Source organism: Otolemur garnettii, unplaced genomic scaffold (genome assembly GCF_000181295.1).
Source record: "Otolemur garnettii isolate 467f Iridium unplaced genomic scaffold, OtoGar3 scaffold00091, whole genome shotgun sequence".
Lineage (NCBI taxonomy): Eukaryota > Metazoa > Chordata > Mammalia > Primates > Galagidae > Otolemur > Otolemur garnettii.
In genome coordinates, this window is record NW_003852486.1 from 7,051,000 (window position 1) to 7,064,128 (window position 13,129).

The 13,129-nt window shown below is 46.3% G+C and overlaps 1 protein-coding gene across 1 annotated transcript; it reads right to left on the reverse strand.

Moving 5' to 3' along the window:
• Positions 1-939: 939 nt before the first annotated feature.
• AURKC (aurora kinase C) lies at positions 940-5,140 on the reverse strand. Its single transcript, XM_023516444.1, has 8 exons — positions 5,094-5,140; positions 4,873-4,984; positions 4,655-4,697; positions 4,301-4,492; positions 3,494-3,632; positions 2,483-2,631; positions 1,404-1,578; positions 940-1,223 (listed from the first exon to the last, which is right to left on the reverse strand). The coding sequence occupies exons 2-8, from the start codon at positions 4,898-4,900 to the stop codon at positions 1,053-1,055; spliced, it is 897 nt and encodes a 298-aa protein (XP_023372212.1). The 5' UTR covers positions 4,901-4,984; positions 5,094-5,140; the 3' UTR covers positions 940-1,052.
• Between the last annotated feature and the right edge of the window lie 7,989 nt (positions 5,141-13,129).

Sequence of the window (13,129 nt, forward strand, 5' to 3'; positions counted from 1 at the left end):
ACAGGCACTGAGCTTCATAATTTTCTTTATAGAGGTTCTTCACCTCTTTTGTCAGGTATATACATAGGTATTTCATTTTCCTTGGGGCTATGAAGGGAGTTGTGTCCTTCATTAGCCTCTCATTTTGGCTGTTATTGGCTTATACAAAGGCAACTGACTTGTGGACATTGATTTGATATCCTGAGACATTACTGTATTTTATGACAACTTCCAGGAATTTTGTGTTTGAGTCTTTGGGGTTCTCTAAATATAAACTCACCATCAGCAAAGAGGGAGAGTGTGACTTCCTCTGCTCCCATTGGAATGCCCTTTCTTTTCTTGTCTTGCCTAATTGACATGCAGGAAAATATTTTATTTCAGAGACAGCAGCATGTTGAACATCACTACAAAGAGTGGACCCTTGTGTGGAAGGCAGTACTGTTTGATACATGAGAGACAGTAAGTTGAGGAGCCACTGTAACAGGGGGACAGATTATGTACCTTCAGGGCACTTCCCTGCATAAAAGTAGGCGGTAGTTTTCAAAGAGAGTAAAATCACTAGCTCGGTGCCTGTGGCTCAAGGGGCTAAGGCACCCAGCCACGTACACCTGAGCTGGTGGGTTCAAATCCAGCCCGGGCCTGCCAAACAATGACGGCTGCAACCAAAAAATAGTCAGGCATTGTGGTGGGCACCTGTAATCCCAGCTACTTGGGAGACAGAGGCAGGAGACTCGCTTGAGCCCAGGAGTTGGAGGTTGCTGTGAGCTGTGATGCCATGGCACTCTACCCAGGGCAACAGCTTGAGGCTCTGTCTCAAAAAAAAAAAAAAAAAGAGTGAAATCACCATCACTGGGGCCAGAAGGGATAACCTTGGACAACTCTGATGGGAAGAGGTTCCATAAGAAATTAAGATCTAATATAGTCACATACTAACTCAAAAAACTATAAAGACCTGATACAAAATTATTCAACTTTTATTAATTAGAACCTTAGACGAAACAAAGAAGATAGATGAGGTAGTAGAGCCAGGATAGCTCCCTAAACAAACACAAAGGAACAAAGGCAGATAGGGCTCAGGAAGTCATCTGAGCACAGGGAGGCAGCACCCTCCGGGAATGGGCCTGGACCCAAGGGTGCTCCAGGATCTGGGCCAGGGGCAGCCGCTCCTGGGGCTTGTATCGGAGAAGCCTGGAGATCAGGTCCTGGGCCCCCGAAGGCATTGTTTGGGGGAACCTCACATCTACCTGATTAAGCCAGGAAAGAAGAAAGAGAAGTTTGGTTAATTTCTGGTCAACGTTCTTCCCCTTGTCTCTATAAGGCACTCTGGACCTTAGTATACAACACTGTCTGTGTACCTTGGTCCCCACAGGCCCAGAAGCCATCACTAGCCAGCTTCCCACGAATCCCCAGTGTGACCATCCCACCTTGACAATGCGCCTGTAGGTCTCATTATATGAGGTGCTCTCAAAGGGTGGCTTTCCCACCAACAGCTCATAGCACAGCACCCCAATGCACCACAGATCCACCTTTTCATCATATGTCCTCCCCTCAACCATTTCCGGGGGCAAGTAGTCAAGTGTTCCACACATTGTGTTTCTCCTAGAGGAAGGCAGAGAGAACACTGAGCAGAGAAGCCTAGACTGTAAGAAACCATTCTCTCTAGCTTCTAGTGAGACGGGAAACCTTAGGACAGCGGTTCTCAGGCTGTGGGTTGAAACCCACAGGAACTGTATGAAAGGATCACAGTATTAGGAAGGTTGAGAACCACTGCCTTAGGACATCGTGGGAAGTACTCCCCCAGGCACAGAATTTTAATATGGATCAAGTTTAAGAGACAGCAAGTACTGGGGCTTACTAATCCATTATTTGAAATTATCCATATAACTATTCAGCTTATGATCCAGAATGTTCTCACAAGAATATTCTCAACATCAAGAAATATTTGGAAATATTTGGATCAACATAATTTTAGTGCCAAAAAAAGGGTGGGCGGAAAGGAAATATTTGGAGCACACCAACTCTAAATAAAGACCCCATCTCTGGCTCGGCACCTGTGGCTCAAGTGGCTAAGGCTCCAGCCACATACACCTAAGGTGATGGGTTCGAATCCAACCCGGGCCCCCCAAAACAACAGTGATGGCTGCAACCAAAAAAAAATAGCCGGGCGTTGGTGCCTGTGGTCCCAGCTACTAGGGAGGCTGAGGCAGAAGACTCACTTGGGCCCAGGAATTGGAGATTGCTGTAAGCTGTGATGCCACAGCACTCCACCCAGAACTTGAGGCTCTGTCTCAAGAAAAAAAAAAAAAAAGTCCCCATCTCTAAAAAAAAAAAGTATAAATAAAAATATAAAATAATAACTTGAGTAATTTGAAAAGAGCAATATATGAAAACAAACTTAGCTATGTTTCTGGATCTTAGACATGGAATTAAAATGGATCATTCCTAACCAACTAGTACTTAGGGCCCAGCCTAGCAATGCCACTGCTGCCACCACCAGACCTACCTCAGAGAGGGGGTGTGCACAGACCAGCCAAAATCGGCAATCTTCACCTCACCCCTCAAACCCAGAAGCAGGTTTTCTGGCTTAATATCCCTGTGGATCACTTTCTTGTCATGGCAGTAAGTCAGGGCATCTGCCAACTCCTCCATTATCTGAATGAGCAAAGAAAAGGCAATCTGGAAGTAAACCTGCCCAATTGCCCCATAAAGTGGAATAGGCATCATGAATTTTATGATGCAAGTGAGATCTTTTATTCTTTTTTTTTTTTTTTTTTTGAGACAGAGCCTCAAGCTGTTCCCCTAGGTAGAGTGCCATGGCATCACAGAAACCTCCAACTCCTGGGCTCAAGAGAGTCTCCTGCCTCCGCCTCCCAAGTAGCTGGGACCACAGGCGCCCGCCACAATGCCTGGCTATTTTGTTTTGGTTGTAGCTGTCATTGTTGTTTGCTGGGCCCTGGCTGGATTTGAACCCGCCACCTTAGGTGTATGTGGCTGGCACCTTAGCCACTTGAGCCACAGGCGTCGAGCCATCACCTCCTTTTTAATAGTATTTTTTGGTGTTATAGGATGGGTGGTAAAGTAAAAACATCTTCCTTGTTGCCCTGGCACAACAAGTAGTCACATGCACAACCTACACTAAGCTGTATTTCAGATGATCTCCCACAAGGCTTCAAGAACTGGGGAAATGATATATAAACAGGAGAAAAGATAGAAGATCATTCATTCATTGTGACAGACAAGCTGATTTGACCATTGCTGCTGGAAGTCTACTGCTGTGCTTCTCTTTCCTGGAAAACTCTTGTGGTATAGATTTCTAAGCCAGTTGTATCCATTTTTTCAGTGAACTCCTTCACAGCCTTTCGAATTGTTTCTTTGCATAAGATAGATTCTCTTGCTTACAACCAAAGAATCCCAACTTACACACATTATTTATTGTTCTAGAGAACAGAGACCTCCCCCCGACCCCCATCCAACAGTAAATTCATAGGCTTAGAATCTCTATCCATCACCTCACCGTGGCTGTTCGCTGCTCATCAAATGTGTGGTTTTTCTGCAGCTCCTTGTACAGCTCACCCCTTGGAGCATATTCCAGAATCAGATACACACGGCGAGCATCATGGAAGTAATTGTAGAGCCTTAGGATATTGGGGTGTCTGAAGGAAGGATGGAGGAAAGGTCATGATTCTCCCTGAGGCCCAGCCCACAATGCAGTCTATCATCACTGAATGGTCACACAAGCGGCAAACAGTGCTGGGATCAGAATATGAATATGGCTCAATTTGGGAGTGAGTGAAGGGAGAACTGGGAACAGGCATTAAGATTTGGGTGCCTGGCTCGGTGCCTGTGGCTCAAGTGGCTAAGGCACCAGCCACATACACCTGAGCTGGTAGGTTTGAATCCACCCAGGGCCTGCCAAACAACAATGACGGCTGCAACCAAAAAATAGCCGGTCGTTGTGGCAGGCGCCTGTGGTCCCGGCTACTTGGGAGGCGGAGGCAGGAGAATCGCTTGAGTCCAGGAGTTGGAGGTTGCTGTGAGCTGTGATGCCATGCCACTCTACCCACGGCAACAGCTTGAGGCTCTGTCTCAAAAAAAAAAAAAAAAAAAAAAAAAAAGATTTAGGTGCCTACAGAGATTTACATCATGTAAGGAATTGCAGAGGAAAATCTTCAAGGTAGAAACAAAGGCCTTTCTCGGGGTACTATGAGCAGGGGATGTAGAACTTTATTCTACCAAACGCTGGGTTCAGATGTCAGAGGCAAACAGGTAGGTGAATGAGGAAAGACCTAGGGCGGGAGTCTCATGCTAAGACAGTCCTTACTGCAAACGCGCCTGGATTTCAATTTCCCTGCGCAGCTGGTGCTCCAGTCCTTCCTTCTCTATCTGTGACTTGAAAAGAACCTTTAGGGCCACAATAAAATGGTTTTCCTTGAGCCGAGCCAGGTACACATTTCCAAATTTCCCCTTGCCCAGAGGGCGCCCGATTTCAAAGTCAGCAATCGTGAATCGCCTACTGACGAGAGAGGAAGAAAGAAAAGCCAGGGGTTCCGAATGTTTCCCGTCTCTCCCTTGGAGGTCCCGTCAGTCCCAGGAGCCAACGCTCTGTCCACACCCCAGCTAGCTTTTCACCCCGGTTCTGCCCCTCCCTCCCCAGGTGGGGACAGCAGGCGCTCACGTGGCTGGGCGACGGCCAAGCCGGGCTGTGCGGCAGGCTGCAGCTGGAGAAGGGAGAAAAGGGTGAGAAGGAAGATGGGGAGAAGGCGAAGACGGGGCGCCGGGAGAAGAGGGAAACAGATGTCAGCACTTTCCTCCATGCCCCACCCCCTACCAACAGCGCACACCAGGTCTTTCATCTCCACCCCCTTTTTCTGTCCTGCTTCTTACTCTTCTCACCTGCGGGTTCAGATGTGCCCTCCTGCATCGCAGACTTCAGCAGCTCGCGAGGTGGAGAGCGGCTGACGCCTTCCGGAGCCCTTTGGAACTGGGAGCTCGAGTTCAGCAGATCCTGGAAAGGGGTCGGGGGGAACGTGAGGCCCAGGCCGAAGATCTAACAATTCGCTGGCTCTCGCGGCCCAGTGTGTGTGGGGGCGGGGGGGCCAAGGAACAGCGGCTACCTTCCAGATCTAACAGGTCGTGAGAAGTCCCAGCAATACGCAGTAGGCGTTTTTATACTTTGAGCCCGGGCCCTGCTTAATCCCCATTGGATGAATTTTCTGACGCACTGGCAGCTTATCCAATAGAAAAGATAAAAGTGAGGGGAGTCCGTGCGGCGCCTGTGGCTCAATGGGTAAGGTGTCAGCCTCCGGGTTCGAACCCGGCCCTGCCAAACAGCAACAAAAAATAGCTGGGCGTTGTGGCGGGCGCCTGTAGTCCCAGCTACTCGGGAGGCTGAAGCAAGAGAATCACGAAAACCCAGGAGTTGGACGTTGCTGTGAGCTGTGATGTCTCGGCACTCTACTGAATTCGATAAAGTAAAACTCAAATAAAATAAAAAACAACAAAACAAAAAACTGGCGGCTTCCGGTCAGGTCCCGAGAGCGTCGGGCCAATGAGATAGCAGGCGGCGGAATCAGGAGCCCAAGGGGCCCCTGAAAACCCACCACGAGAGGGAAGAAGGTGAGGCGCAAGGGTGCTGGACTGGGCAGGTAAACGCGCGGTTTAGCAAGTGCCGGAGATGCACCTCAGGCACAGGCAGGTACAACCTGTTACAAACATGTTCTCAATTTGCAATGATTAATTCTCACATTAGAAAACACGACAGGACAGCTACTCAGGAGGCTGAGGCTAGAGAATCGCCTAAGCCCAAGAGCTGCAGGTTGCTGTGAGTTGTGATGTTAAGCGCTCTATTGATGGCCACAAAGTGAAACGCTAAAAAAAAAAAGAAAGAAAGAAAAAAAAAAGAAAACACAAAAGTAGAAGAGAAGCTTGCTTGGGCCAAGGAGATGGAGGTACAGGAACAGAGCATGAGGGAGGCAACAGAGGATTATTCCCAGATCTTAAAACCTAATGGGAATTTTTTTTCTGCTGGATTTTTATGTGCCTTGGGATTGATGACTCCTCTCTACTTTCCATTTTCTACCTTTTTGAACTAGGAATATTGTGACTATTATCCTCTGGCTGTTCCATTGCATTTTAGAAGTAGCTTATTTTTCTTTCTCTCTCTCTCTCTTTCTTTTTTTTTGGTTTGAGACACAGCAATTTCCAAATCTTGGGCTTAAGTGATTCTCTTGTCTCAGACTCCTGAATAGCTGGGACTACAGGTGCCCATCACAACGCCCAGCTATTTTTTTTTGCAGTTGCCATTGCTGTTTTAGCTGGCTGGGGCCGAGTTCAAACTTGTGACCCAAACTGAGCCACAAGCACCACTTTTTTTTTTTTTTTTGAGACAGAGTCTTCTTTTGTAGCCCTCTGTAGAGTGCCATGGCATCACAGCTCACAGAAACCTCAATCTCTTGGGCTTAAGCGATTCTCTTGCCTCAGCCTCCCAAGTAGCTGGGAGGCTTTCATCAGACCCCTGGCTATTTTTTAAATTTTTTTTTGCAGTTTTAGGCTGGGGTTGGGTTTGAACCCACCACCTCTGGTATATGGGGCTGGGACCTTATTCTGTGAGCCACAGGCACTGCCCTAGGCCCAGCTATTTTTAGAGATGAGGTCTTGATCTTGTTGAGGCTGGTCTCAAACCTGTGTACTCAGGCGATCCACCCACCTGGGCATCCCAAGTGCTAGGATTACAGGTGTGAGCCACTATGCCTGGCCCAGTAGCTTATTTTTCTAATAGTTCTGTAGGTCCTCAGATGGGGAGGAATTGTCCCCCAGGATGGATCATATCCAGAGTCTCACTCATCCAGATTTAACATGATTAGATGAGATTTGGGACTTTAGAGCTAATGATATTTAGATGTGATTTGAGACGTAAAGTTGACTCTGTAAGAGGTTGAAACTTGGGAATGTTGGCATACACAGTATTTTGCACAAGACAGATGCTAATTTTGGAGAGCAAGTGGCAGACTGGAGGGTTGGATGGTATTCTCCAAAAAGACAGGTCCACTTTCAATTCCTGGAACCTCTGTCATTTTATTTGGAAAAGGGGTCTTTACAAACATAATTAAGGGTCTTGAAATGAGGGGACCATCTTGATTACCAGGATGCACCCTAATTCCCATGTCAGATTTCTTTTTTTTTTTTTTCCTTTTTTTTTGAGACAGAGCCTCAAGCTGTCCCCCTGGGTAGAGTGCCGTGGCATTACAGCTCACAGCAACCTCCAACTCCTGGGCTCAAGCGAGTCTCCTGCCTCTGCCTCCCAAGTAGCTGGGACCACAGGCGCCCGCCACAACGCCCGGCTATTTTTTGGTTGCAGCCGTCATTGTTGTTTGGCGGGTCCGGACTGGGGATTCGAACCCGCCACCTTAGGTGTACGTGGCTGGCGCCTTAGCCGGTTGAGCTATAGGCGCCGAGCCAGATTTCTTTATGAGTAACAAGAAGAGACACAGAAGAGGCTCAGCGCCTGCAGCTCAGCAGGTAGGGTGCCAGTCAAATACACCAGGACCTGAGGCCTGCCAAACAACAACTACAACAACAAAAATAGCTGGGCATTGTGGCAGGTGCATATAGTCCCAGCTACTTGGGAGGCTGAGGCAAGAGAATTGCTTAAGCCCAAGAGTTTGAGGTTACTGAGAGTTGTGATGCCATGCCAAGACAGTGACACTCTTGTCTCAAAAAAAAAAGAAAGAAAAAACCAAACAAACATAGATGAGAAAGCAATGTGAAGATAGAGGCAAAAATTGCAGTGATGTGGCCCCAAGCTAAGAAAGCTGACAAAATGACAAAACACCAGGCACTAAAAGAGGCAAGGGAAAGACTCCCCTAGAGCCACAGTTTGAATCTCTGACATCTTGATTTTTGTTGTTAACCTGCCAAGTCTGTGGTGATTTCTTTTCTTTTCTTTTCTTTTTTTTTTTGAAACAGAGCCTCAAGCTGTTGCCCTGGGTAGAGTGTTGTCACATTATGGCTCACAGCAATCTCCAACTCCTGGGTTCAAATGATTCTCCTGCCTCCGCCTCCCAAGTAGCTGGGACTTACAGGTGCCTGCCACAACACCCAGCCATTTTTTGGTTGCAGCCTTCATTGTTGTTTGGCGGGCCCAGGCTGGATTTGAACCCACCAGCTCAGGTGTATGTGGCTGCGCCTTAGCCGCTTGAGCCACAGGCGCAGAGCCTGTGGTAATTTCTTAATAGCAATACCCAAAATATGGGACCTCCCTGATGGTACCTGACTGTTACCATAGATGCTCTGACCCTGGGAAGCCGGAAACCTGTAGAAGTCTCACTAATGTATTTATCATACAGTTATCATGGGGCGGCACCTGTGCCAAAAACAAACAAACAAACAAACAAACTGCATACAGTTATCATGGGTTTCCCAGTGCACTATAAATTGTCATGGAACCATGTCCAGTGTACAATAAGAAAATTATTTAACTGATGCTTCAATTCTTTTGCTTTTAAACATATTCAAGCAGTGAATTAAACAAAGTTGCACAACTAAACAGCTCATTCTAAATTGACTTGGTAATTGAAGTAACTCAGTTTAATTAGCTTTGCATAAAGGGAAAAAACCCTGAAGCTTCTCATTTCCTTTTTTTTGTTGTTTTTGCAGTTTTTGGCCGGGGCTGTGTTTGAACCCACCACCTCCTGCACATGGGGCCAGCGCCCTACTCCTTAAGCCACAGGCACCACCCAAAACTTATTTCTTTATGACCTCAGGTATTTCAGGCACTTAGATCAACTTAGGCTCTTGCAGAAACGAGGTAACAGGGGTGCTATCTGCCATTTCCTTTCCTCCCTTCCCTCCTGTATTTTTTCTGAGACAAAAATCTCTTTGTAGCCCAGGGTAGATTGCTATGACGTCACAGCTCACAGCAACCTCAAACTCTTGGGCTCAAGCAATTCTCTTGCATCAGCCTCCCAAGAAGCCACAATGCCTGGCTATTTTTAGAGGCAGGGTCTGGCACTGGCTCAGGCTGGTCTCTAACCTGTGAGCTCAGGCAGTCCAGCTGCCTCTGCCTGCCAGAGTGCTAGGATTACAGGCTTGAGCCATTGCACTCACCTGATACTTCATTTCTAAAAGGTGGTTTCCAGGTCTTTGAGAAAGCCATTAGTGGGTTATGAAACTGGCCAGAGGCTTTTTATTAAGATTTAAGTACATCTCAATGGGGCAGAGAAAGAATTTACAGTATTCTAAGGAAAATGGTCTAAGGAAAGGAAGGGGGAGTCCCATCTCTCCCCTTTTCTTTTACATAAAGAATTAAGCCTCTTGGTTCAGCACCCATAGCACAGTGGTTATAGTGCCAGCCACATACACCGAGGGTAGTGGGTTCAAACCCAGCCTGGGCCAGCTAAACAACTGCAACAAAAAAATAGCTGGGCGTTGTGGTGGGCGCCTGTAGTCCCAGCTACTTGGAAAGCTGAGGCAGGAGAATCAATTGGGCCCAGGAGTTTCAGGTTGCTGTGAGCTGTGATGTCACAACACTCTACTGAAGGCAACAAAGTGAGGCTGTCTCAAAAAAAAAAAAAAAAAGAAGCCTCTTACTTTTATTTGCCCTTAAATCATTCAGTTGCGGCTCGGCGCCTGTGGCTCAAGTGGCTAAGGCACCAGCCACATACACCTAAGGTGGTGGGTTCGAACCCAGCCCGGACCCGCCAAACAACAATGACAGCTGCAACCAAAAAATAGCTGGGCATTGCGGCTGGCACCTGTGGTCCCAGCTACTTGGGAGGCAGAGGCAGGAGACTCGCTTGAGTCCAGGAGTTGGAGGTTGCTGTGAGCTGTGAAGCCACGGCACTCTACCCAGGGGGATAGCTTGAGGCTCTGTCTCCAAAAAAAAAAAAAAAAAAAAAATCATTCAGTTGCAAGACACAGACTACTTATCTGTAAACACCAAGATTTTCTCCTTGTTCTTAATTATGTCACAGAAACAGAAACCTAAAATTTCTAGGATTTGTTCAATGCTTTAACATGTCATAAAGGATCCAGGCTTTTTCTCATCAACCTCTATACTGTCTTCAAAGTACTGGCTTTCTTCCTCTGGTCAGAGGATGGCAACACCACTGCACATCATAACCATATCAAATATGTCTAAAGAAAATAAAAAAGGGAGGTGCAGATGAAACTTTCAATTGTGCATGGGTTTTTCTTCATGGAGGACAATTTTTCCAGAAGCACCACAAAAGATACTCTGTCTAGTCACTTAATGATGGATTGAAACAATGTCCCTACCCAGGTTGCTGTGTTCCCGATAGTGTATCCCTTAGAGTTCCCCATAAGAGAGGCATGTCAAGCCACTCAGGGCTAAACAAGGAAGCACCATGTTGGTTAGGACAAAGGAACATGGAAAAGTGTGGCCAAACCTTTTAACTCATTTTTGAGGGAAAAAGTGGACAAGGCAGGGTAAGCAGGGTATACAAGTTTGAGGTTGATTAGTTTGAATTATTTCAGTGAGCTCCAGAGTGTAGGGACTGTTCCCAGTTGCTTGTTATCTAGTCTTGGGGTGATTAAAAAGAGATAGTGGCTCCAGGTGGGAGAACTTAAGACAGGTTGCTGGCTTGCTCAGTTGGCATATAAAAGGCAAGCTAGCAGGAGATTCTTCCGCTATTTCTAGGAGCAGTGATCTCTCTTTAGAAGCAAGAAGGACCCACTTGTGAAAATATCAGAATAAAATGCATGCTGAATACCTGAATCTAACTAAAGGGAAGCAGCGTATAAGAATTTAGAGACAAACCATATAGTCTGACTACAAGGCCCATGGCTCAGGACAATGTTTCAAAGGAGGAAAAGCTGCCCATTTACAATTTAGCTGAAATCACATACAATTTTAATTTTTTTTTTTTTTTTTTGAGACAGAGCCTCAAGCTGTCACCTGGGGTAGAGTGCCATGGCATCACAGCTGACAGCAACCTCCAACTCCTGGGCTCAAGTGAGTCTCCTGCCTCCACCTCCCAAGTAGCTGTGATACAGGTGCCTGCCACAATGCCTTTTTGGCTGCAACTGTCATTGTTGTTTGGCGGGCCCAGGCTGGATTCAAACCTGCCAGCTTAGGTGTATATGGCTGGCACCTTAGCAGTTTGAACCACAGGCACCGAGCCCACATACAGTTTTAAAATGTGAACATCCCATAGAGTCTGGAAAGTTTTTTTTGTACAGACAGTCTTATTTTATTGCTCCCGGTAGTGCCGTGGCATCACACAGCTCACAGCAACCTCCAACTCCTGGGCTTAGGCAATTCTCTTGCCTCAGCCTCCTAAGTAGCTGGGACTACAGGTGTACCTACAGGTACACCTCTGGCATATGGGAATGGTGTACATTTGGGTACATTTGGGTACATATGGGAATGGTGCCCTACTCCTTTGAGACACAGGCGCTGCCCAGATTCAAAATCTTTAACTGAGCATTCCACTCCAGCATGGGATAGGCCACTACTCAATTAGAGTCTGAGTACATAAACCCACAAACCAGACTCCCATAGATCTCCAGCATCTTGTCTCATAGAGGGCCTCTCAGATGAGAGTTAAACTGCTCCCATTCCTCACCCAGAAAAACTCAGACATATATCCATGACTGAAACATACTCTTTAATCTCTAGTATCTGCACTTAATTCCAAAATTATGAACCCTGTAGTCTTTACAACTCAATGAAATGATGCCAAGAGGTAGTTTTTTATTTTTATTAAGAGTTAAGTTTCAATAGCAACAAAAGGATGAGAAATCATTTACATGTGCTATAGAAATACAGATTGATCTGGCCATTGCACCTTTATAAACAAAGACAAATGGAGCATTTGCAAGTTAGATCACTTAAAGCCTCATATATATGTAATATATATGGCTCCCAGAGGCACATACACAGATGGTGCCAAAAAATGTCTATATTTTAAGAAAGGAAAACTATTAAAATCGTAATTTTTTCTTTGGATAGGAAAAAAATGTAATTATACTGATAACAAAAGATGAATACAAGTCACACTGAGCACCTCTTGCAACTCCAGAAGTCAAATGTGATTTGAGCATTACAAATTTAGTTTTTTTTTCTTTCTTAAAACGTGCATTTTGGGGTGGCACCTGTGTCTGCACCATATGCAGGAGGTGGCAGGTTCAAAACCAGCCCTGGCCAAAAAGCCACATACACCGAAAGTGGCAGGTTCAAACCTGGCTGGCTTTTTTTTGGTGGGGAGCATATATCAGGCAGCCAAGTTTCTTTCTTACCACACTTCCTCTTATCGTGACTGCATTAAATCACAGTAGGTTGTTCATAAGAAATTCCACTGTCACTCAGGAGGTTTTTTTTTTTTTTTGGAGGCAGAGTCTCACTTTGTCACCCTTGGTAGAGTGCCATGGTGTCACGGCTCACAGCAACCTCAAACTCTTGGGCTCAAGCGATTCTCTTGCCTCAGCCTCCCAAGTAGCTGGGACTATAGGTGTCCACCACAATACCCAGCTATTTTTAGAGACAGGGTCTTGCTCTTGCTCAGGCTGGTCTCGAACCCGTGAGCTCAGGCATTCCACGGGCCTCGGCCTCTTAGAGTGCTAGGACTACAGGCAGGAGCCACCGTGCCCAGCAGTTTTTTTTTTTTTAATTACAGTGGTTCTAAGTTTATCACAAAACTGTGACCATTATTTTTTGTTGAAGGAAAGTATCTGGCTAATGTTTGTTACAGTTAGCAGTTTTGAGTTACAGGTGCCACCCTGTTGCCCTGGGTAGAATGCCATGGAATCACAGCTCAAAGCAACCTCAAACTCTTGGACTCAAACAATTCTCTTGTCTCAGCCTCCCAAGTAGCTAGACTACAGGTGCCTGCCAAAATGCCTGGCTTTTTTTTCGGTTGTTCTTGCAGTTGTCATTGTTGCTTTAGCTGGCCCAGGCCAGGTTCAAACCTGTCAGCCTGGGTGTACATGGCCAGTGCCCTGCCAACTGAGCTACAGGTGCCGCCAAAAGTGCTAAATTGTTAACATCATTAAACTATAATAAGTTATACATGCACATGGTAACACTCAGAGCAATCATTAAAAAATAATGCATTGGCTCGGCACCTATAGCTCAACCGGCTAAGGCGCCAGCCACGTACACCTAAGGTGGCGGGTTCGAATCCCCAGCCCG

Excerpts from the sequence above, each read along its gene's own strand:
- AURKC (XM_023516444.1), bottom strand. The coding sequence starts at position 4,900 with ATGCAGGAGGGCACATCTGAACCCGCAG. Across the intron at positions 3,633-4,300 it reads GAAATCCAGGCGCGTTTGCA|ACACCCCAATATCCTAAGGC; the intron begins GTAAGGACTGTC and ends TCCTTCCTTCAG. Across the intron at positions 1,224-1,403 it reads CCTACAGGCGCATTGTCAAG|GTAGATGTGAGGTTCCCCCA; the intron begins GTGGGATGGTCA and ends TGGCTTAATCAG.